The sequence below is a fragment of the Thalassophryne amazonica genome, chromosome 9 (assembly GCF_902500255.1).
Source record: "Thalassophryne amazonica chromosome 9, fThaAma1.1, whole genome shotgun sequence".
NCBI classification, from domain to species: Eukaryota; Metazoa; Chordata; class Actinopteri; order Batrachoidiformes; family Batrachoididae; genus Thalassophryne; species Thalassophryne amazonica.
Window position 1 is genome coordinate 58,861,878 of NC_047111.1, and position 25,263 is coordinate 58,887,140.

The 25,263-nt window shown below is 41.8% G+C and overlaps 1 protein-coding gene and 1 long non-coding RNA gene across 8 annotated transcripts in view; both read left to right on the top strand.

The window, feature by feature from the left end:
* The first annotated feature begins 1,000 nt into the window (after positions 1–1,000).
* LOC117517188 lies at positions 1,001–2,236 on the top strand. Its single transcript, XR_004562677.1, has 2 exons — positions 1,001–1,094; positions 1,890–2,236. It is a non-coding gene; the product is annotated as an uncharacterized LOC117517188 (long non-coding RNA).
* A 19,620-nt stretch (positions 2,237–21,856) lies between these two features.
* Positions 21,857–25,263, top strand: part of tcerg1b (transcription elongation regulator 1b (CA150)) — a 56,076-nt gene continuing 52,669 nt past the window's right edge. For all 7 annotated transcript variants that reach the window (XM_034178116.1, XM_034178117.1, XM_034178118.1 and 4 more), the window contains exon 1: positions 21,857–21,938. In XM_034178116.1, coding sequence (XP_034034007.1) covers positions 21,892–21,938 — 47 coding nt within the window. In that variant the 5' untranslated portion in view covers positions 21,857–21,891. The remainder of the gene's footprint in view (positions 21,939–25,263) is intronic.

Consider the following 25,263-nt stretch of genomic DNA (forward strand, 5'->3'; position numbering starts at 1 on the left):
GTGACAAATATGATAAACATGGTCTGATAATACTTTTTCTTTGGTTATCAAAGATTAATGAGAAAAGTGTAAAGTGTTTTTTGAAAAACTGAGTTTGTACAATAAACTCCTTTATGAATTACCTTATTAAGACTTTAATACGGTCCATATTCATTTACAAATCTGCTCCTTCAATGATAAAATTGAAATGAAAAACTTTGAAGAAACATTTCAATGAAAACTTTTAAATGTTTTTATTGATCCCTGAAACAGTCAACTTATTTAAGCAGTTACAATAATTGTAAAGTCATGTGAACTGTTAATTGTGAACTCTTCAGCTCTGGAAACCTGTATGTGGCATGTGTAAAGTGATTGGATCCAATGGTTAGTACAGCTCTGAAACAGCATTTCACTGGATATTTTAAGAAACTCGCAGAAATCTATGAGGTATTAATACAAATGGTAAATGGACTGCATTTATATAGCGCTTTTCCATCTGCATCAGATGCTCAAAGTGCTTTACAAATAATGCCTTACATTCACCCCGTTGTGAGGGTGCTGCCATACAAGGCACTCACTACACACGGGAGCAATAGGGGATTAAAGACCTTGTGATTTTCCAGTCAGGCTGGGATTTGAACCGAGGATCTTCTGGTCTCAAGCCCAACACCTTAACCACTAGACCATCACCTCCCCTAACAAATGTTTTATAAACACAATTTCAGAAGTCTTAAACAAGTAGCTACATTTTAACAACCCAGTGTGCATCATTTTGTTGTTGATGAGGTGAGATTCTCACAGCTGCAGCTGGCCACACAGACACATGTTCATAGTTCAGAATGTTTTAGATTGTGGGAGTTGTGACAGATGAAAAAAAAAGAAACAATTTCCCATTTCGACAGTACAATGGCATGTCACTTTTTCTCTTTTCACACACTTCACAGACTTTTTATGAGCTCAGCCCCACCCATTAATCTCACAGGAGTCCTGACAAGGAAAAGCATAGCAGGAATAAACATTGGCAATAACCCACGCATGGCCTGAGACAGGAAGCATCAATATGCACACCTGGGCGTGTTAACACATGCAGAACAGAGGACACACTTTAACTACAAGTGGCAACACTTTGGTATACCACATCCCAAACAGGAAACAGTCGGTATGGTGAATTATGTCCATTAGGTGTTGAATTCTGCCACAAGATCATATTTTCCAGGACACTTCCTTCTACCTTCATGTAAAAATGATTTTGTAGTGACATGCATCAATGATCAGCAATTGTTTTATGCACGCACAAATAATCAGTGTATGGAACAGAGCTATAAACTCTCAGCTTTTAATTTCAGGACGTTCTGTGTCAAGTTGTATTTTTTTTCTTTTTAGTAGAAGGCAATCTCAGTGCCATATACGATAGTCTCCCACTTACAGTCAAACTGTACCCAGAAGGGATGAGGGAAGACTTGCTATGTAAACTTTGTGGAAGTAGAGGAACTATAGCTCACATCCTTTTAGGGTGTGAAGCAACTTTAACCCCAGAAAGATACAGGTGGCATCATAAGGTGTTGGCAACAGTAGTAGGTACCTCTGAGCTGGAAAGTACAACGAAACACTCTGTACAGAGGAAACTTCTTCCGGAACCATCTTTGTGAAAGGGCCAAGGCCAGAGTGATGATAAACACAATCTTTTGCAATCAGCCTAGGGCTAGGGGAGGAATGTATACCTGGGAAGAAATTTTCAGGTTCCAGAGGTGGTGTTATCCAAAGCCCTAAGACCACATTTCATTCTTTGCATTGTCTAAAGAAAGTGCTTTCATCCTGGTAGAACTAAGAATCATGTGGGAGAAGGGCTGTGAGGAAGCAGCAGGGCAAAAGACCACCTACCAACAGCTAGTTTAAGACTGAGACAAAAGCTGGACAACAAGGTTGTTTGCTGTAGACGTTCAATGTCAGGATTTCCAGTTCAGTCAATCTGAATTGTATTTAGGAAAGCTGGAATGAGCAGCCACGTGAGGAAAATGTCTTCCTGGAAGCAGAATGAGCCTCCCGTTGGCTCTGGCACAAAGGAAATGACATTTGCTGGCAGCCTGGAGAAGAGGAGCAGTGACTTGACCACTGGTGCTGACCCACACAATAGAGTGCGGTTTGTTTTTGTTTCAAAACACTCTGAGAAGGTGTATATCACCGATGATCATCCACGGCCAAGGTTACATTGATTCAAGAAATGGTTGTAAAAAGGCGGCTCTGATGTAAATGCAAATCTCACATGTACTAACTGTATATCAACATTTTGTTAAATACAACATTTGTGAGGTTTTATGTGATTTGAAATTTTGTTTAGTTGTGAGAGATCTTGGTGTATACAACCTTTCATAACATCAGTTCATTTTTGTCAGTTTTTTTTTAGTAAAAGTTGTCCTACCATGGTTGTGACTTGTATAATCATTTATTAAAGAAAGTGAAAAATGTGTAATTTGTTTCAGAGTTTAGGAGGTCCCATTGGCCAGCAGCCATTAGGACAGCAGAAGGTTGGCCAAGGATCATTGGGCTCGACCTGGTCTGACCCGTCTGTCAACATTAGCCTGGATTTCCTGTCAGCTGGTATCAACCCCACAAAAACTCCACCCACTCTAATAATATCATCCAGAACAAGGTATTTTCTTCCACTGAAGGAAAGTAATATTTGAATGTTAATAATTTGGCCACTAATATTCACCTGCAATTTGCTATCTGTGTATGTTGCATGAATGTAAGCTTCATAATGTGCACTGCTAAAACAGAAGATAAATATTTGACACCTGTTTCAATGTCATGATGATTATGATAATCTTTTGCGAACCAAGATGACCTTGACTTCACAGTATCACCGGGTGGTGTGGGGGCGGAGATGGCTAATCAAACCAATCTTTGCTCTGAATTTTCTGCTGCAGTGTGGGCATGGAATGTCCTGGCTGGGAAGATAAGCTTGACCAGTCCTGCCGGCGTTGTTGCTTCTGCTGCAGTCTTGTATGAGTTGCGCTTCAAACTCTGCTACACCTGTTCTGACTGAGGTCGCCAGGCAGGGCAGTTTTGCGCAGCTTCTTCCCAGGAGGCAGGGGGATGTTGCAGTGCTTCAAGGAAGCCTTGAGGGTTGTCCTTGAAGCATTTCTTCTTGCCAGCATGAGATTGCTTCTCTTCCGTCAGCTCCCCGTAGAAAAGATGCTTTGGGAGGCAAACTGTCTTCCATGCGGAGTACAGCTGGGAGCATAAGAGTGTGGTGTGAATGCTCTCCATCTGGGCTCACTGAAGTACCTCCATGTCCGAACTTTTTCCTGCCATTTAATGTGTTGCAGTGTTCTCAGGCATCTTATGTGGAAGGCTTTGTAGCTGTCTGGCGTAGTAACTATAGACTGTCCATGTTTCGCTGGCAAACAGTAGGGTGGAAGCACCATGGCATGAGGCACCTTCACTTGGTCTGTAGGCTCAGTCCGCATTGCTCCCAAACCCGGTCACGGAGTCTCCTGAAGGCTGCGCTGGCTCTGGCAGTCGTGTTGGCCACCTCCTCCTCGGTGTTGGCAAAGCATGATAGGTTGCTTCCCAGGTAGACAAACTTGTCTACCACAATAAGTCTCTGTCCATTGACTGTTATGACGGGCTCTATGTAGGGGGCTCCTGGGGGTTGCTGGTCCAGGAACTCTGTCTTCTTGGTGGAGATTGTGATGCCCAAATCATCACACGCCTTGGAGAAACAGGTACTAGCATCAATGCGCAGTCGTCAGCAAAGGAAGTCACAGGCAGTGTCTTCATGTACTTGGTTTTGGCTTGCAACCCCACAGGTGAAGGAGCTCCTGTCAGTCCAGTACCTGAAGTAAACACCGATGCCACCATCCCAGAAGGTGTCATTCAGCATGGCAGAGAACATCATGCTGAACAAGGTGGGGGCCAGCACGCAGCCCTACCATACACCATTGGACACGGGAGGGCTGGGAGTACTCTCCATCATACTGGACCCTTTCAAACATGCTGTCTTGGAACTGTTGGACTAGCGCGATTAACTTGGCAGGGCATCTGTACTTGGCCATGATCTTCCACAATCCCTCATGACACAGTGTCGAATGCTTTCGTCAGATCCATGAAGATGGTGTAGAGACTGGCATTCTGCTCCTGACACTTACCTTGTAGTTGCCACGCGGAGAAAGATCATGTCCATGGTGCTACGTCCACTCCTGAATCCACACTGGCTCTCCGGTAGTAGGTCTCGCTTAAGATGTGGGGTATGGTGGTTGAGCAGGATTCTGGATAGCAGTTTCCCAGAATGGAGAGCAATGAGATGCCACGTGGTTGTTGCATATTTTCCTGTTTCCTTTCTGCTTGTATAAGTGGACAACCAAGGCGTCTTTGTATAACTGAGGGAGCTTTTCATGGTGCCACATGGACTGGAACAGCTTTGGGAGGCATTCGGTCAGGCGCAGGCCTCTAGAGGCGAAGATCTCAGCAGGGGATCAAGTCGGCACTAGGTGCCTCACCACTGGACAAATGCTTGATGGCTTTCACCACCTCTTCTACAATTTGGAGTCGGCAAGCGACTGGTCAGTGGGGACCTGTGGCAGCCTGGCAATTGCTTCTTGGTGATTGTGGACGGGTGGTTGAGGGCATCGCGGAAGTGTTCTGCCCAGCACTCCAGGATATTTTCCTTGTCTGAGATCAACATGTTCCCATCTGCACTGAGGAGAGGCAATGATTCAGATGATATGGAGCTGTAGACAGCCTTGAGGTCGCTATAGAAGTTCTTCACATCCTTCATGTGGCATACGACTGGATCTCATCAGCCTTCTTTCTAAACCACTTATCCTGCATGTGGCATAGCTTGGGCTGCACAGTTCTTCTGGTTTTGTTGAAGGCTTCCTTCTTTGACACAGCAGAAGGATCATTGAGGAGATCTCTGTAGAGTCTGTGCTTCTCCTCAAGCAAAGCTTGGATGAGTTTGTTGTCATCAAACCAATCCTGGTGCTTGCGGGCACGGGACCCAACACGTCTGAGGCACAGCATAGACAGCATCATGAAGATGCCCCCATTGTGCCTTAATGTCTGCATGCAGGTCTGTGTTTGTTAAATGTAGCTTGATGTTGATTTCATCCACCAGTCTTTGCTTGACGTTGTCACACTTGAGACTGGAGACGTTAAGTTGCTTTGGCATCGTGATGCCTTGGGGTCTCCTGGAAGGCTGGGTCCAAACATTCATCTTGGAGATGAAGTCATTTATCAAGAAAGACTGCGATGCATAATACAACATTGATGATGCATGCATCAGCGCAATGCGTGTATTATCATCAATGTTGTATTATGTGTTAAATATTAGTCACACATGAGCATTCGGCACATACCTGCTGGCACAGTAAAATCGCTGACTTTGTCACTGCTGTAGTGCTAGAAGCAGCTTCAGTGTGCCGCAGTGACCAGCTACAGCGGATACCAAGGCACTTCCTGAAAGAGTTTCACATAAACAGCATTATAGCCTTGCAGGAAGGCAGATGCACTGCTATGAACTGCAAAATGCAGATAGCACATTGGAAAAAATTTAACACAAAATATCTTTTAGTAATGTTATACTTGAAGCAAAAATAATTCTTACACATTTTTCAGCATAATTTTATTTGGAGGGTCATTTTGAAATAGTGCCTGATTTTACTTAAGGTCTGCATGTGTGAAAACGTGCACAAACACCATTGCATTTGCAATTACACCAACAAGCTGTTTTAGTAACTATGCACAAAGGGTACTGCATCTGTCAATTGTGCAGAATAATGTGTATTATCAGTTTAGTGCATTTTGCCATTATGAAAATGCAATTTGGGGTTTGTCCACCCAAGAGCACAAAATTGTGGGATGAAACTTGCAAATAGGTGAGATTTGCTTTAGTTTTTAACTTTTTCTGGTGCTTATAGTGTCTATTTAGTGATTTTGAAACCTTGGCATTAACTGTTTGTTCTTAACAGACTGCTGTTGCAGCAGCACAGACTACTGCCTCCTTGTACACAGAATAAAAAAAAAAAATCATTAATTGTGAATGTTGGGCATATTTAACATTTTAATGGTTTATCTCTTGTGTGTTTATTTCTTGAAGAATTAATGTCTCCATGTATAACAGGTGGGGCCAGAGTACATTTTATTGCAGCTCTTAATAATTACAGTCATTGATGGGTTACACAAATAAACACACACATGCGCGTCTCTGGGTCTGTGTGGGATGGCGCACGCACGTCTGTTCACACTGCATGTGTATTCTGCCTTTGAAACACACACAAACATCAGTGCGCACAGAGCTCTGTGTTCTGCCAGTACACAGACGGGTGTCTTTGGGTTCCACCATTGCGCACAGCTGCATACCTGCAACCACGAGGCAGCTGTGCTTCGTCCCTCACAGACTCAGGGATGTGCATTCTGTGCGCACAGCTGTCGTTCTGGGATGACATTCATGTCTGAATGTGCTGTGTGTGTGCTACTGTGCAAATCTATAATAAATCAGTAAAATACACTGTTATTAGAGTACTGAGTTGTCTTCCTTGTATATTAGATCTGGATAAGAGGTGCTTTGCACTTGCATCCAGTAACGTAACCAAGTGATTGATTTTCTTTTTGTTTTACGCTTGCAGCCATTAACATGTGCAAAATCCTCCATTACATTGCTCTCTACTTTACATTACAGCTCACTATCAGTTGTACATATTTACTCTTAGTAAATCACTTGTAAAGTTCTCTCCACCCCAACATGCAAAATTTGGATTGCCCACACAATTTAGTACTTCTTATCTGGGATCTTAGTTTATCAGAGCCTAATGGTCTAAACCTGATTATATGGAAAGGTGTGACAAAGCACACTAAAAGAAAACCAGTTGTTTATCTTACATCCTGCTCATGTTAACTGGACCTGTGTGGCACTGCATGTCTTAGTGGGTCCACTGCTATTGAGATGGGAAGATGAAGATCCATGCACAGGTGTAGGGAATAGATGAGGACAGTTTTCTTTACACCTGAACCTTTGTGTCTGTGCAGGCATGCCTCCTGTCAACCTGTTGGCCCAGACCTTTGGAGGAATAAGCCTCGGCTCCTCGCCCCATGTAACACCCATCAGACCTGCTGTTAATTCTGTGATGACAGGCAACGCCATGACAGTGGGCATGCCTGCATCTATGGCAACGACTACTGTGGGGATGGGTGCTCTTCCTGTCAACCAAGCCATGGTGGGAATGAACATGAATATGGGCATGGCCTCTCCGTTTATGATGGCTGGTATGACTGGCATGGGTGTGCCTGGAGTGGGGATGGGCCTCGCACACTCCATCACACCAGCCATGGTTCCACCCAAACAAGATGCCTTTGCTAACCTTGGCAGTTTGGGCAAGTGAATGAGTGCATATAGTGAGTGTGTGTGTGTGTGTGTGTGTGTGTGTGAGAGAGAGAGAGAGACACAGAGGGAGATAAAACTGCACATCTAAAATTATGTGTGAATCTTGCATGTTTTTTTTTTTTTTTTTTTTTTTGCTTCTATTTTGTGAGCTAGCACTGGAATTATTACCATTGCAGTCCACTGGTCTGCTCACAGAGGTATTGGGGATGCCATGTACACCTTAGCTGTGGTAGTTTGATATGTGGAATTAATAATCACACAGACAGGGAACATACTGTGTGTGCCTACATCCCCTAGTGGTGGTTGTGCTAATGGGAGAGAGTCCTCACTTACTGGTTTTACACAGCAATTTACTTCATTCCAAATTAAAAAAAAAAAGGGAAAAAAAGTAAAATATTTCCTTTCTAATGCCAATCAGCCAAACTGGTTGGACCAGTTGTCTGTTTGGGTCATTGCCATCCAGTATCCAAGGCGGTTCCATGGTGTTGTGGATGCAGCTAAGAGCAGCACCACTGCATGCTCCCAGACTTGATTTAACTTGAATCAGTCAAAAATTATATCAGATCAAAACAGCAGCCTTAATATTAGAGGGTGTAATTGAATGAAGGAATTAAAGCAGTTTCTGCCAGAGAGCAGCTCTTACTTTTTAGGAACACGTGAAAGGGCAAAGAGTGTCTTCGTTATACAGTATTGATACTCCAGTTCTCCAGCAGAGGGCACAATGAGTATGCAGTGAGACAAACACGGGCTTACTGAATTAGAGCAGATGAACTACATCTTTTGTCTTTGTCCCCTCTTTTTGTAAGAGACATCCGACCAATGAGATGAGAACTTGTGTTCCATTCATGACCACATGAAGATGCTGATCTTGTGAGAACTAAAATGTAGTTTAGTTTGGTCAGTAACACACACTTCTACTCTTTTTGCTACATTGAGTGCTTTTATTAGATTAATTAATATTGAGTGAAGGTTTAATTCAATATTTTAGTCTCTTTAATTGGTATTTTTTTTCCTTGTGTCCCCTCAAACAGTGAGCAGTTTCTGAAGTAATGCTTCGTGTGTAGGAGTCAGTGTCTAATGGTGAGGTTGCAGATTGCATTATGCCATAGTCTACTATAACGATTTTGTTTCCCTTCATGTTTTTTGTTTCTTTGGCAATGGGGATTCAGGCACCCTTGCCCTTATCCTGTGATCAGCAATATGTACGATCCACCGGTTCATAAAAATGGGGTTTCTCAAACTTCTTAGCATGCACTAGCAGCCAGTAGGCAGCATATAATGGAGCAAGCAACCACTGACCTCTCTTCTTTTCTTCAGTCTTGCTTTATGGTCACGCTGCAAAACGCGAAAGATGGAATAAATATGTCCCCTTTGGCCAACTGTATCATCATAGTATGGAAGTAAATCTGTGCCATCAGAGTTTGAATTTGAATTTTTAAGGTTGAATTTGTTTAGCATCAAAATATTCAGCCTCAAAAAAACCCAACCTCAAAAAATTCAAGCTCAAAAAATAGAAAAGCAGGGGGAAGCAATCGATCCCTGTCTCAATCATCCAAAGTTTATGTATGGAAGTAAATCTGTGATGGATGATTGAGACAGGGATCGATTGCTTCCCCCTGCTTTTCTATTTTTTGAGCTTGAATTTTTTTTTTTTTTTTTTTTAGGTTGAAATTTTTGAAAGTGAATAATTTGATGCTAAACGAATTCAACCTTAGAAATTTAACTTCAAATTGATTTTGATGCTAAAAACATTCAACCTTAAAAATTCAAATTCCAACTCTGATGGCACAGATTTACTTCCATATCATAGCAGTTTCCATAAAGGAGGGGCTGCTCACATGTGGATTATAAAGGGTTCATTCTCAGCTCATGAAAACACACCAGTTCATTGTGGCAGGTCATTACACACTTCTGAACCGATGGTTATGAATGCTATATTCCATTTATTTCTGCTGAGAAATACCCCATACATCCTACACACTGTAACATTAAAATGAACACGGCCCACACAGATTTTAAAACTAGTTTGTACCTTTTCATATGGAAGTTGTTTAACAAAGAGTCAGTGTTAAACAATGGCTTAAAGTGGTTGTGCACACTGGCTGTGACAAACTAGTTTGGCTGCAAGTGTGAACACTGAACTGCTGCATGTTTCACCCATATTGAAGGCTGTGGTGAATTCTGGAACAACTCTGCAGTGTTAAAGTATTTTAGCCAGCAGACGTCACCTTTCGACTCAGTTTGCCATCTCTCATTGAGAGGGTTGCATTGCTGCTGAGAATCACAGCTCCAAAAATTTGATGTGGGACATGTAAGACTTTTTTTTTAACTACTAGATATCTTTTATGAAATTAATTCTGTTGTTGAGACAAATGAAAGTGGTTGTGTGGTTGTGTGTGTGTGTGTGTGTGAGATTAAAAAATATGAATGGAGGTATGTGTGTTGTATTTTTTTTTTTATAACTTTCTCTGATGTGCAGACACCGTGAAGCAGAGCTTCTTGTCATGTTCAGAGGCACTGTACTGCAAACAACCAAATCTTTATTTTGTTACTGTCATAAGGATGATTTCATAGATATTAGCTTATTGTTTTATGAGTTGAATTGGAAGGTTTTAAGTCGGACTAAAAACACAATGCAAGTTAAATGATTTCTTTTCAGTTTCAGTCCATTTTTATTTTATTTTCTGTACTTAATCCAACATTAAATTATGATATGACAATTCTTTGTGGTCTCTTTTTGAACTTTTATATAGGAGAGAAAATACACCCCAAAGATGTGTCTGTGTTGTTTGTCTATTTGTGGCCCTGCGACAGACTGGCGTCCTGTCCTGGGTGTACCCCGCCTCGCGCTCTATGACTGCTGGGATAGGCTGCAGCCTATCCCACAACCCTTAATTGGACTAAGCGGTAGAAGATGAATGAATGAATACACCCCAAAGACAAAGTTGGGAAGATATGGAAAATGCTTTTAAAAAAGAAAGAAAAAAAAAAAAAGAGCAATGATGCTTGCATTAACTTTGATTTCCATTTCATTACAGACCATATGAAAAACTATTCAGGAATGGTCTACATAAATACAGAAGTTCAATATAACATCTACAGACCCTATATTTCTTTTCAGTGAAGTCTGTACAGCTCTGACTTGTACTGTTTCAAATATTAAAACCATTCACACATTAAGCAAAGTGGAATATTAAATAATAATACAGGTTTAAAATAAACTACAAGGTATTAAAGCTGCAACTTAGGTCAGATTGCAATAGGTGCCAGAAAGAACCCTAAATAGTTCATATTTTGTGGTCAGCTTCATTTAACAATATATACATTCATTCCTGCATTGAAGGCCTGAAACACATTACAAAAAAGTTGGACAGGTTAATTTATTCTAAGTATAAGGATTAAAGCATCACTTTTACAGCCAGTGATGCACTTGAGACAAGTTGGGATGAACACATGAGGGTGATACTTAGACTACGGGCACTTATGTCCTTTGATCATATTGTATGAAAAACAGAAAAAAGGGGAGATTTCACACTTTTATAGTTGGGTGATTCTTAGACTAGGGGCACTTGTGTCCTTTGATCATATTGTATGAAAAACAGAAAATAGGGGAGATTTCACACTTTTATAGTTATCTTTACAATGAAAGTGTGTTAAGAAATTTGTTCTAGTAGTCTATGATGACTTTTTCACCTTTTTTCAGCATCATTATATGCAAAAATTGCCGTTTTGTGCTTGTCCCAAACCCAGACTTTTGATCTTCAATGATAAAAATGAATTGTAAAGAAACGTTTTTTTCTAATGTTTTAAAATATCTCTGAATAAAATATCAGTAAAATAAGAGCACATGTATATAGCGCCAAATCACAACAAACAGTTGCCCCAAGGCGGTTTATATTGTAAGGCAATGGTGTTGTGGAAATTACATTTACAAGGCCAATAGTGCCCGTAGTTAAAGAATCACCCATGAACATTTCCAAGTCACTGAATGTTTTGGACTTCATTTACATGAATAATTAAGAAATGCAGTATGGTACCGTATGGTAAAAGCATCAATTACGTACGCAGTTCTAAAAAAACTGAGTGACCATGCTGGAAGGAGACTAGTGAGGGAAGACACCCAGATAACTCTAAAGGAGTTATAGGCTTCTGTGATTGTTGAAAAACCTCCATGGTGCAACTTCTGTCTGTTGCATCACTACTAATACAGAGGATTTTCTTTAAAAGAACATGAAATTTCAGCTGCAGTTTGCCAGAAGGCACATGGTTAAACTTGAGCTTAGATTTGATATTTTTCTGTTTTACTGTTCACTGCTCCACTCCAACAGGCTGAAGCTGTGAATGAGGATGCAACTGGCAAAAGGTACCATTCCCAGTTTCTCCACTCATGTCCACAGAGCCCTGGAATTCTTTTAGAGCTCTCATGGGTGTCTTGGTGGTTTCACTCACTAGTCTCCTTCCTGCAGCACAGCCACTCAATTTTTGAGAACTGCCAACTTGTTGTTTGTTTTTTACCTTTTCCATTTTGTTTCAACTTTTTCTGATTTGGGGGTGTAGTAGTACTGATGGTAGCACTCTTTCTGAAGAAAACGTGCAATTATCACATCGCAAGAGCCATCCATGAAATTTGCATGTTTTGTGTATGTGACTGGATGTAAACTGCATAATGACTTGATTTTATTGATGTGAGGGTAAGAGCTGGTCCACTGTTACAGGATGGAACCCACACTGCTGCTGAATTCACAGTTCAACTATTGATCTCTCTAGCACCTTGGCATGTGATTTCCTGGGGAAGCAGAGAAATGTGATTCCTCTGTAATTGGAACACACTCTCTGGTCCCCTTTCAAAAGTAAACTGATTGGGCATACTACAAAGGCCCTGCTAATTTTAAAGATGGGAACCACCACCCCTGTTTGCCAATTCAGTACTGTCCCAGACTTCAGTTGAATTTATTTATATAGCACCAAATCACAATGCTGCTCAAGGCACTTCCACAGAACCTTGTATCAGTGTGTCATCCACGACAACCCAACACCATCCAGAGATTAAGCATCTCCCTTCAAACAGTCTGCATGTGTTTTGTGGAGTTGGGAAAAAGCCTGCAACCAGGTCCCCTGAAGTGTCTTGTGAGACCGGTGTAACAGTATTATCCACAGTATATGTATAGAACACACAGTAGTGTGGGCGCACGCACACACAAATACATACACACAGACACAATAGTATAATGAGTATAAATGCCGTGTATGTGTGCATGTTTTGGCAAGATATCGGGGTGGGGGGTAAAATATCCTAGGACATCTTTCCTCTTTTGTTCAGGGCGGGAAGATAAACTGTTACACTAGGTCTGATCCAGTCTCTGTATGACCACAGCAGGCGCCGTCTCTGCAAACATGGTATTTCATCATATGCTTCCGGTAGGTTTTGGACTCTGCCCAGGGTGCCCCTTGTCAACAATCCTATTTGTTTTTTTCCATAGACAGGATTTCAAGGTGCAGTCAAGGAGGGACTGGAGGGGGTCCATGTCAGTGCCCTCAGAACTGCACCTCAGTTTTTGCAGATAATGTGTACTATAAAAATGGAATCTTTCATTCATATTTTTGTTCTAGATCTGCCCCCAATTCTCTGACAGGTGCAGGGGCACTGAAGGACAATCAGAGTTGTGTTGCCTGCTGTCCAAAGGCTCCTTGGGTTTGACCCTGAATTGTAAATAAGTGGTCACATCCTTGGGCAAAGCAACAGGAAAAAAAAAAAATATATATATATATATATATATCATTTATTCCCTTGATCATCCCACACAAAAGACATTGGAAAATGATTGTATAGAAAAAATTGTAAGATGGGCCTGTCAACATTAAACTCAGTGACAGGGAAGATTTGCAAGACAGTAGGGAGACAGCTAGGAAGGTACTGGGTGTGGCATCTGGACAGTGGAAGGAAGACAAGGAGACTTGGTGGCGGAACAAAGATGTCCAGGAAAGCATAAGGAGAAAGAGGTTGGCAGAAAAGAATTGGAATAGTCAGAGAGGTGAAGAAAGTTGACAAGACTACAAGCAGATGTGGTGTAAGGTGAAAAGAGAAGTGGCAAAAGCTAAGGAAAAGGCATTGAGCAAGCTGTACAAGAAGTTGAATAGTAAGGAAGGAGAAAAGATCTTATACTGATTGGACAAAGGGACAGAGCTGGAAAGGATGTGCAGCAGGTCATGGTGGTAAAAGATGCAGATGGGCTGACAAGTGAGAGTGTGTTGAGAAGGTGGAAGAAATATTTTGAGGAGCTGATGAATGAAGAAAATGAGAGGAAAAGGCTGGATGATGTGAAGAGTGTAAATCAGGAAGTACAAGAGATTAGTAAGAATGAAGTGACGGCAGCTATGAAGAGGACGAAGAGTGGAAAGGCAGTTGGTCCAGATGACATTTCAGTGGAGGCATGGAAATGTCTTGGAGAGATGGCAGTGGATTTTCTAATCAGATTGTTCAATAAAATCTTGGAGAGGATGACTGGGGAGTGGAGATGAAGTGTGCTGGTTCCTATTTTTTAAGAACAAGGGTGATGTGCAGAGCTGCAGTAACTACAAGGCATAAAGTTGATCAGCTACAGCATGAAGTTATGGGAAAGAGTAGTAGAAGCTAGGTTTAGAAAACAGGTGAAGATCTGTGAGCAGCAATATGGTTTCATGCCGAGAAAGAGCACTACAGATGCAATGTTTGCTCTGAGAATACTGATGAAGAAGTATAGAGAAGGCCAAAGGAGTTACACTGCGTGTTTGTGTATTTGGAGAAAGCTTATGACAGGGTGCCAAGAGAAGAGTTGTAGTATTGCATGAGGAAGTCTGGATTAGCAGAGAAGTAGAGAAGCTTGAATCTTCGACTGGACTGGGTTGCTTGACGTGAGGACGTTTCACTTCAAATCGCAGAAGCTTCCTCAGCTAAAATTCATGCTCTGGTAGTCTGACTTCTGTCTTGACTCTTGTAGAGAAGAATAAAACAGAAGCCAACAAAGGCTGGTGTTTTTAACTTAACCAGACCCCTCCTACCGAGAGGCCGAATGCTACAGGCTAGTGACTAAACAATAGCTCTAATTAGCACATATTGTGCTCTAGTTAGCACCCTCCTAATGACAGGGCAGCTGTCCCTCCTAATGATGGGACGGAAGCCTCTCCTGATGGCTCCCTTGACGACTCTCCTGATGACGTGAATGACTCATTACCATGAACAAAAGACTGAAACTGCTTTGACCTGAGTACCCCATTGTAAACAGGGGACAAAGCGTGTCTGAGACCCCCTCCCCGGTTAAGGCTGGGTTTCAACTGTTTTACAAAGAATGCTTCCTTGACACCTCTCTCAAACCATTTCTTCTCTCTGGCTAAGATTTTAACTTCCTTGTCCTCAAACGTGTGGTTAGTGTCTTTCAGGTGGAGATGAACTGCAGACTGAGGTCCACTGGCGCCCTCTCTGCGGTGCTGGTATAGCCTTTTGTGTAAAGGTTGCTTAGTCTCACCTATGTAGTTTTCATTGCAGTTTTCCTGACATCTGATAGAATACACTACATTGCTCTATTTGTAACTAGGGATCCTGTCCTTAAATCAAATCAAATCAATTTTATTTATATAGCGCCAAATCACAACAAACAGTTGCCCCAAAGCGCCTTATATTATAAGGCAAGGCCATACAATAATTACGGAAAAACCCCAACGGTCAAAATGACCCCCTGTGAGCAAGCACTTGGCAACAGTGGGAAGGAAAAACTCCCTTTTAACAGGAAGAAACCTCCAGCAGAACCAGGCTCAGGGAGGGGCAGTCTTCTGCTGGGACTGGTTGGGGCTGAGGGAGAGAACGAGGAAAAAGACATGCTGTGGAGGGGAGCAGAGATCAATCACTAATGATTAAATGCAGAGTGGTGCATACAGAGCAAAAAGAGAAAGAAACACTCAGTGCATCATGGGAACCCCCCAGCAGTCTAAGTCTATAGCAGCATAACTAAGGGATGGTTCAGGGTCACCTGATCCAGCCCTAACTATAAGCTTTAGCAAAAAGAAAAGTTTTAAGCCTAATCTTAAAGTAGAGAGGGTGTCTGTCTCCCTGATCTGAATTGGGAGCTGGTTCCACAGGAGAGGAGCCTGAAAGCTGAAGGCTCTGCCTCCCATTCTACTCTTACAAACCCTAGGAACTACAAGTAAGCCTGCAGTCTGAGAGCGAAGCGCTCTATTGGGGTGATATGGTACTATGAGGTCCCTAAGATAAGATGGGACCTGATTATTCAAAACCTTATAAGTAAGAAGAAGAATTTTAAATTCTATTCTACAACCCCTGGCAAAAATTATGGAATCACCGGCCTCGGAGGATGTTCATTCAGTTGTTTAATTTTGTAGAAAAAAAGCAGATCACAGACATGACACAAAACTAAAGTCATTTCAAATGACAACTTTCTGGCTTTAAGAAACACTATAAGAAATCAAGAAAAAAAGATTGTGGCAGTCAGTAACGGTTACTTTTTTAGACCAAGCAGAGGAAAAAAATATGGAATCACTCAATTCTGAGGAAAGAATTATGGAATCACCCTGTAAATTTTCATCCCCCAAACTAACACCTGCATCAAATCAGATCTACTCGTTGACATTGACCCTATGCCATGACATTGACCCTATGTGTCTTTTTACAAGGAATGTTTTTGCAGTTTTTGCTCTATGGCAAGATGCATTATCATCTTGAAACATCCCCAAACATCCTTTCAATTGTCCAAAATATCAACGTAAACTTGTGCATTTATTGATGATGTAATGACAGCCATCTCCCCAGTGCCTTTACCTTACATGCAGCCCCATATCATCAATGACTGTGGAAATTTACATGTTCTCTTCAGGCAGTCATCATTATAAATCTCATTGGAACAGCACCAAACAAAAGTTCCAGCATCATCACCTTGCCCAATGCAGATTCGAGATTCATCACTGAATATGACTTTCATCCAGTCATCCACAGTCCACGAATGCTTTTCCTTAGCCCATTGTAACCTTGTTTTTTTTCTGTTTAGGTGTTAATGATGGCTTTTGTTTAGCTTTTCTGTATGTAAATCCCATTTCCTTTAGGCGGTTTCTTACAGTTCGGTCACAGATGTTGACTCCAGTTTCCTCCCATTCGTTCCTCATTTGTTTTGTTGTGCATTTTTCGATTTTTGAGACATATTGTTTTAAGTTTTCTGTCTTGACGCTTTGATGTCTTCCTTGGTCTACCAATATGTTTGCCTTTAACAACCTTCCCATGTTGTTTGTATTTGGTCCAGAGTTTAGACACAGCTGACTGTGAATAACCAACATCTTTTGCAACATTGCATGATGATTTACTCTCTTTTAAGAGTTTGATAATCCTCTCCTTTGTTTCAATTGACATCTCTTGTGTTGGAGCCATGATTCATGTCAGTCCACTTGGTGCAACAGCTCTCCAAGGTGTCATCACTCCTTTTTAGATGCAGACTAACGAGCAGATCTGATATGATGCAGGTGTTAGTTTTGGGGATGAAAATTTACAGGGTGATTCCATAATTTTTTCCTCAGAATTGAGTGATTCCATATTTTTTTCCTCTGCTTGGTCTAAAAAAGTAACCGTTACTGACTGCCACAATCTTTTTTTCTTGATTTCTTATAGTGTTTCTTAAAGCCAGAAAGTTGCCATTTGAAATGACTTTAGTTTTGTGTCATGTCTGTGATCTGCTTTTTTTCTACAAAATTAAACAACTGAATGAACATCCTCAGAGGCTGGTGATTCCATAATTTTTGCCAGGGGTTGTAGAATTAACAGGAAGCCAATGAAGAGAGGCCAATATGGGTGAGATATGCTCTCTCCTTCTAGTCCCCGTTAGTACTCTAGCTGCAGCATTTTGAATTAACTGAAGGCTTTTCAGGGACCTTTTAGGACAACCTGATAATAATGAATTACAATAGTCCAGCCTAGAGGAAATAAATGCATGAATTAGTTTTTCAGCATCACTCTGAGACAAGACCTTTCTAATTTTAGAGATATTGCGCAAATGCAAAAAAGCAGTCCTACATATTTGTTTAATATGCGCATTGAATGACATATTCTGATCAAAAATGACTCCAAGATTTCTCACAGTATTACTAGAGGTCAGGGTAATGCCATCCAGAGTAAGGATCTGGTTAGACACCATGTTTCTAAGATTTGTGGGGCCAAGTACAATAACTTCAGTTTTATCTGAGTTTAAAAGCAGGAAATTAGAGGTCATCCATGTCTTTATGTCTGTAAGACAATCCTGCAGTTTAGCTCATTGGTGTGTGTCCTCTGGCTTCATGGATAGATAAAGCTGGGTATCATCTGCGTAACAATGAAAATTTAAGCAATGCCGTCTAATAATACTGCCTAAGGGAAACATGTATAAAGTGAATAAAATTGGTCCTAGCACAGAACCTTGTGGAACTCCATAATTAACCTTAGACTGTGAAGAAGATTCCCCATTTACATGAACAAATTTTAATCTATTGGATAAATATGATTTAAACCACCGCAGCGCAGTGCCTTTACTACCTATGGCATGCTCTAATCTCTGTAATAAAATTTTATGGTCAACAGTATCAAAAGCAGCACTGAGGTCTAACAGAACAAGCACAGAGATGAGTCCACTGTCTGAGGCCATAAGAAGATCATTTGTAACCTTCACTAATGCTGTTTCTGTACTATGATGAATTCTAAAACCTGACTGAAACTCTTCAAATAGACCATTCCTCTGCAGATGATCAGTTAGCTGTTTTACAACTACCCTTTCAAGAATTTTTGAGAGAAAAGGAAGGTTGGAGATTGGCCTATAATTAGCTAAGATAGCTGGGTCAAGTGATGGCTTTTTAAGTAATGGTTTAATTACTGCCACCTTAAAAGCCTGTGGTACATAGCCAACTAATAAAGATAGATTGATCATATTTAAGATCAAAGCATTAATTAATGGTAGGGCTTCCTTGAGCAGCCTGGTAGGAATGGGGTCTAATAGACATGTTGATGGTTTGGAGGAAGTAACTAATGAAAATAACTCAGACAGAACAATCGGAGAGAAAGAGTCTAACCAAATACAGGCATCACTGAAAGCAGCCAAAGATAACGATACGTCTTTGGGATGGTTATGAGTAATTTTTTCTCTAATAGTTAAAATTTTATTAGCAAAGAAAGTCATGAAGTCATTACTAGTTAAAGTTAAAGGAATACTCGGCTCAATAGAGCTCTGACTCTGTCAGCCTGGCTACAGTGCTGAAAAGAAACCTGGGGTTGTTCTTATTTTCTTCAATTAGTGATGAGTAGTAAGATATCCTAGCTTTACGGAGGGCTTTTTTTTATAGAGCAACAGACTCTTTTTCCAGGCTAAGTGAAGATCTTCTAAATTAGTGAGACGCCATTTCCTCCAACTTATGGGTTATCTGCTTTAAGCTGCGAGTTTGTGAGTTATACCACGGAGTCAGGCACTTCTGATTTAAAGCTCTCTTTTTCAGAGGAGCTACAGCATCCAAAGTTGTCTTCAATGAGGATGTAAAACTACTGACGAGACACTCTATCTCACTTACAGAGTTTAGGTAGCTACTCTGCACTGTGTTGGTATATGGCATAAGAGAACATAAAGAAGGAATCATATCCTTAAACCTAGTTACAGCGCTTTCTGAAAGACTTCTAGTGTCCTTAGGGTGAACTAATTTCTGTCTCAAGGTGTTAACCAGTTTAAAGTAAACTGGGATTTTGTGCTGTCTGAAGATCCTCTGTAGTTTTTCCCCTACTCCTGCTAAATAAGGGAGAGACACTCCGGTTCTTCTTGTCTCCATCTCCTGTCTATCTGGTCTCTTTGTTTTCTGGGACTTCTGCACTTTGTCCAGGGACCATCATGGGCACCCACATACTGTGAGGGCTTTCCATACAAGTTGTTGTTCTTTAGTCCTCCCCTCTGCAGTGGTGGGCACCTGTAGGGCTCTGTGTTGAAGAGTCCTGATCACCCCGAGCTTGTGTTCAAGGGGGTGGTTTGAACCAAAGAGCAGATATTGGTCAGTGTGAATGGGTCGAATCGTAACATCACAGTGATGTTACGATTGGAGAGAACAGGCAGCTCCAGACAGGGGTTTACAGAAAACCCACTCAAAGGAGACAAAAGAACACCTCTGTTTCGGAGTGCCAGGGGACAAGTTGGGACATGCCCAGCTCTCCACAATTTCTCTTATACTCACTGGGCTGGTAAGCATTGAAAGCCGAGATAGGCATGTCCCAACTTGTCCCCTGGCACTCCGAAACGGAGGTGTTCCTTTGTCTCGCTCGATTAGCGAATCGGTCCTGACGCGCAAAGCCTCCATGCGGCTTTCCATGACAAAATCTCTTGTTAAAAGTGAAATCTGCCGGAAAATGGCTGATGTCCAGCTCTTATGATAACCAGAGAAATTGCTCACGACGGTCCCAGCTCCGCACAGCCATCTGTTTAGAAATGATGTGGTGTTTTCTGCCTCTCAATGGCGGCTTGGAGCGCGACGCGCCATGCGCCATTGTGGGGCGTCCTTAAAGCTGTAGTAACACTCCTTATTCTCTGTGAAGCCCGTAAAATTTTCACCGAAAGGCAGATAGATTTTTCGAATGGTTTCCAGCTGCTTGTCTGTAACAGTTTCTGAAAAAATTCTGATGGAAAAAAAGCCCAAATTATTCCGCCATTTCCTCACAATGAAACGACGAGATGGGTGGACCACTCCTCCCACAAGGCGTGCTCACAGGCGAATGACGCAACCGACAGGCGTGGAAAAACTCACACATGCGCACGAAGGTTCAAGCTTGGCTGACGTAAAAACATATGAATCAAATCCATATGGTTTTTGAAAAAAATAATAAGGTCGGATACTTTTCTAATAGACCTCGTACACCACCTCTCGACCTGGTGTATATTTTCAGCGCATCGTACGCCAAAGACCACATTGATAAATGCCAAGTAGCACAGCCATTTTGGCGTACACCCCATATACACTCAAATATCGCCATACACAACGTTGATACATGAGGCCCAGTATGTGGGTACCCACGATGGTCCCTGGACAAAGTGCAGAAGTCCCAGAAAACAAAGAGACCAGATAGACAGGAGAGGGAGACAAGAAGAACAGGAGTGTCTCTTCCTTATTTAGCAGGAGTAGGGGAAAAACTACAGAGGATCTTCAGACAGCACAAAATCCCAGTTTACTTTAAACCGGTTAACACCTTGAGACAGAAATTAGTTCACCTTAAGGTCAGGATCCCTAGTTACAAACAGAGCAATGTAGTGTATTCTCAGATGTCAGGAAAACTGTAATGAACACTACATAGGTGAGACTAAGCAACCTTTACACAAAAAGCTATACCAGCACCGCAGAGAGGGCGCCAGTGGACCTCAGTCTGCAGTTCATCTCCACCTGAAAGACACTAACCACACGTTTGAGGACAAGGAAGTTAAAATCTTAGCCAGAGAGAAGAAATGGTTTGAGAGAGGTGTCAAGGAAGCATTCTTTGTAAAACAGTTGAAACCCAGCCTTAACTGGGGAGGGGTCTCAGACACGCTTTGTCCCCTGTTTACAATGGGGTACTCAGGTCAAAGCAGTTTCAGTCTTTTGTTCATGGTAATGAGTCATTCACGTCATCAGGAGAGTCATCAAGGGAGCCATCAGGAGAGGCTTCCGTCCCATCATTAGGAGGGACAGCTGCCCTGTCATTAGGAGGGTGCTAACTAGAGCACAATAGGTGCTATTAGAGCTATTGTTTAGTCACTAGCCTGTAGCATTTGGCCTCTCGGTAGGAGGGGACTGGTTAGGTTAAAAACTCCAGCTTTTGTTGGCTTCTGTTTTATTCTTCTCTACAAGAGTCAAGACAGAAGTCAGACTACCAGAGCATGAATTTTAGCTGAGGAAGCTTCTGCGATTTGAAGCGAAATATCCTCACGTCAAGCAACCCAGTCCAGTCAAGATTCAAGCTTCTCTACTATGGAAACCACCTGGACAACTGAGAGCCTACACAGAAACAGAGTAGCAAAGAAGTATGTTAGGGTAGTGCACTACATGTATAAGGATAATGTGACAGCAGTGAGATGTGCAGTAGGCATGACAAGAGGGAGGGCAAAGAGGAGGTTTATGGATGTGGTGAGGGAGGGCATGCAGGTGGTTGGTTTGACAAAGAAAGATACAGAGGTCAGGGTGAGATGGAAACGGCCGATCTGTTGTGGCAACCCCTAACGGGAGCAGCCGAAAGAAGATACTTGAAAGTATTACTTTTTGCACAGCATACAAAATAACTGACAACCACAGGAAGGAGTATTAGAAGAGTGGTACTGATCACAGCTAACGGCCTCTCCACCAGCGCACCACACCGACTAAAGATGCCGCTCAAAGCTAAAAGTCAATCTCAGTAACGAATCCTGTGTCCAATCAGATGGCCCGTGACCACAACTGTTGCGTGAGTGGCGTCACGTTTCAGCCAATAAGAAAACCAAACTGTGGCTAGGGGCGTTTCCAGGAAAAGACGCGTACATTTTCCTATAATGGCGGACCAGGTTGATAACGAAGCTATCGGCTTCAACGACAACAGGTCAGATTAAAGCGAACGGAGCGGTAAAATGAATGTCAGAACAATGTTCTTTTCAGCGTTTGTCGACAGTTTGTATAAGGTTGAGCTAAGTTGACTTTGCTCTGAGTTTACCGTAAGCACCGGCGTTAGTTGTGAATGTAGCCACGCTGGCTAACTAGCTTTTAGCTCACGTTAGCCTGTGTTGCCAAGCGGCTCGTCTGTGCGCCTGTCAGGCGGTAAACAAATGCATATCTTTTGTCGGTCCACTAACCCGTCCACGGCTGGGAATGCAGACTGGTCCGGTGGTACATGTGCTTCTGCTGGACAGCTGTTGGTGACAGCTAGCTTAGTAGAAGAGAGTTCCGTTCATTCAGTGATCTCAATGGACGAGCTTCCTGTTGTTTGTAGAAAACGTTAGGATCGTGGCCCTGCTGGGAGTTGTCAAACGGATGTTTATATAATAAAGAACATACACTTGCACACAGAAACAATCGATATGAGGGGGAAAAAAAATCAGGTCATTGGGTTGACGCGATCATTAATATTATACCACTAATATTAATGACACTGCCATCACCTTCCACCTCTGTCTGTTCTCCTCACACCTGTTTAGCCAAGTCTGATTTCTGCCACCTCTGATTATTAGGAAGCCTCACCAATTAGGATTTAATTGTGCAGGTATGGAGTTAATATGCAGGACAAGTGATCTCGAGGAGGAGAGATGCTGACCATTGGTTAACATGTGCTTAGAAGTTTAAAATCTACTCATTGGGCCCGTTTACATGCACACTAAAAACCCAATCTGATTGCTTGAGTTATCTGATTGTTCAAGAAGTGGTAATGTCAACAGAAAAATGCAGTCTGCTTATCTGATTGTTCAAGAAGTGGTAATGTCAACAGAAAAATGCAGTCTGCTTTATCAAATAATAACTGTTGTCTGAATATTAGAAAAAGTATTAATGCCCCTAGATTTCTCCCCAGTAGTCCAAATTGTTTGGTATGTGTATACCATTAATCTGATTTATTTAGTTCTTTTAGATCTGTGCATGTGTGAAAGCAATTGCTGCTCACATTTCCAGAGGTAGAGCGGGACGCACTGTTGTCTCATCGGGGCTCATAACAGCCTTCATCAGATCACAAAGTTCAGAGAATCACTTGTGTTTCCAAAAATTTCCCAGGATGCACAAGAGTGCTTCAGTGTTCCTTGTGCATTGTTTCAGTTCTAAAGAGCAAATTTCTGGGTGATCTGTGTGTTTATAGACATACGGTGCCTTGAAAAAGTATTCGACCCCTTGGTATTTCACACATTTTAATTTGTTAATGCCATTTCAAACACAAAAGGTAAATCAGGCTTCTCATTATAAAAAAATCTAAAATGATCTTCCTCAGACTCAAAGCAAATCTCTACAACTTGATATGAATTAAATTAAAAATATAAAAGCCAAGATGATGGGTTGCATAAGTAATGGAACCCTTTGGTCTAATACCTGTAAATAATCTGTTTCACCGACAGTATTCTTCAGGCAAGTCGGAATGGATACATGAACATTTCCAAGTCATTGAATATGTCTTGGACTTTAATTACATCAGTTACGAAGAAATACAAACAGTATGGCACTCTATGGTAAATCTGTGTGGAGTAGACTTCTCAAAAACTGAGTGACTGTGCAAGAAGGAAAAGAGTGAGGAAAGCCACCAAGACACCCAGAAAACCCAGAAGAAGTTACAGGCTTCTGTGGCTGTTATTGGAGAATTAGTGCATAGTGCCTGTTTTGAATTTTTTGTATCCCCAGTTATACAGCTTCATGATGAAATGATATAGAGGAGGATTTTCTTTCACCAAAACAAATGGAGACTTGCATCTCAGATATATATATGTATATGTATGTATGTATGTATGTATGTATGTATACGAGGGCTGTCAATAAAGTTACGGTCCTTTTTATTTTTTTCAAAAACTATATGGATTTCATTCATATGTTTTTACGTCAGACATGCTTGAACCCTCGTGCGCATGCGTGAGTTTTTCCACGCCTGTCGGTGACGTCATTCGCCTGTGAGCACTCCTTGTGGGAGGAGTCGTCCAGCCCCTCGTCGGAATTCCTTTGTCTGAGAAGTTGCTGAGAGACTGGCGCGTTGTTTGATCAAAATTTTTTCTAAACCTGTGAGACACATCGAAGTGGACACGGTTCGAAAAATTAAGCTGGTTTTCAGTGAAAATTTTAACGGCTGATGAGAGATTTTGAGGTGATTCTGTCGCTTTAAGTACTTTTCACGGTGCGAGACGTCGCGCTGCGCTCTCAGCCGCCGTCGTCAGCCTGTTCAAGCTGAAAACATCCACATTTCAGGCTCTATTGATCCAGGACGTCGTGAGAGAACAGAGAAGTTTCAGAAGAAGTCGGTTTCAGCATTTTATCCGGATATTCCACTGTTAAAGGAGATTTTTTTTATGAAAGACGTGCGGACGGGTCCGCGCGTCGGGACGCAGCCGCCGCGACGCTCCGCCACAGGAAAAACACCTCTGTTGAAAGCCTTAAGGACAAGTTGGAACATGTCCTGCCTGTTAAACAATTTCTCATATACTCACTCCACTGAAAGCCATCAAAAGCCGCCTGGATTTTACAAATGGTTATCAACACGGAGGTGTTTTTCCTGTGCGTCCCGACGCGCGGACCCGTCCGCACGTCTTTCATTAAAAAAATCTCCTTTAACAGTGGAATATCCGGATAAAATGCTGAAACCGACTTCTTCTGAAACTTCTCTGTTCTCTCACGACGTCCTGGATCAATAGAGCCTGAAATGTGGAGGTTTTCAGCTTGAAACAGGCTGATGACGCCGCCTGAGAGCGCGGCGCGACGTCTCACACCGTGAAAAGTCCGTAAAGCGACAGAATCACCTCAAAATCTCTCATCAGCCGTTAAAATTTTCACTGAAAACCAGCTTAATTTTTCGAACCGTGTCCACTTCGATGTGTCTCACAGGTTTAGAAAAAATTCTGATCAAACAACGCGCCAGTCTCTCAGCAACTTCTCAGACAAAGGAATTCCGACGAGGGGCTGGACGACTCCTCCCACAAGGAGTGCTCACAGGCGAATGACGTCACCGACAGGCGTGGAAAAACTCACGCATGCGCACGAGGGTTCAAGCATGTCTGACGTAAAAACATATGAATGAAATCCATATAGTTTTTGAAAAAAATAAAAAGGACCGTTACTTTATTGACAGCCCTTGTATATATATATATATGTATATGTATGTATATATATATGTATATGTATGTATATATATATGTATATGTATGTATATATATATGTATATGTATGTATATATATGTATATGTATGTAT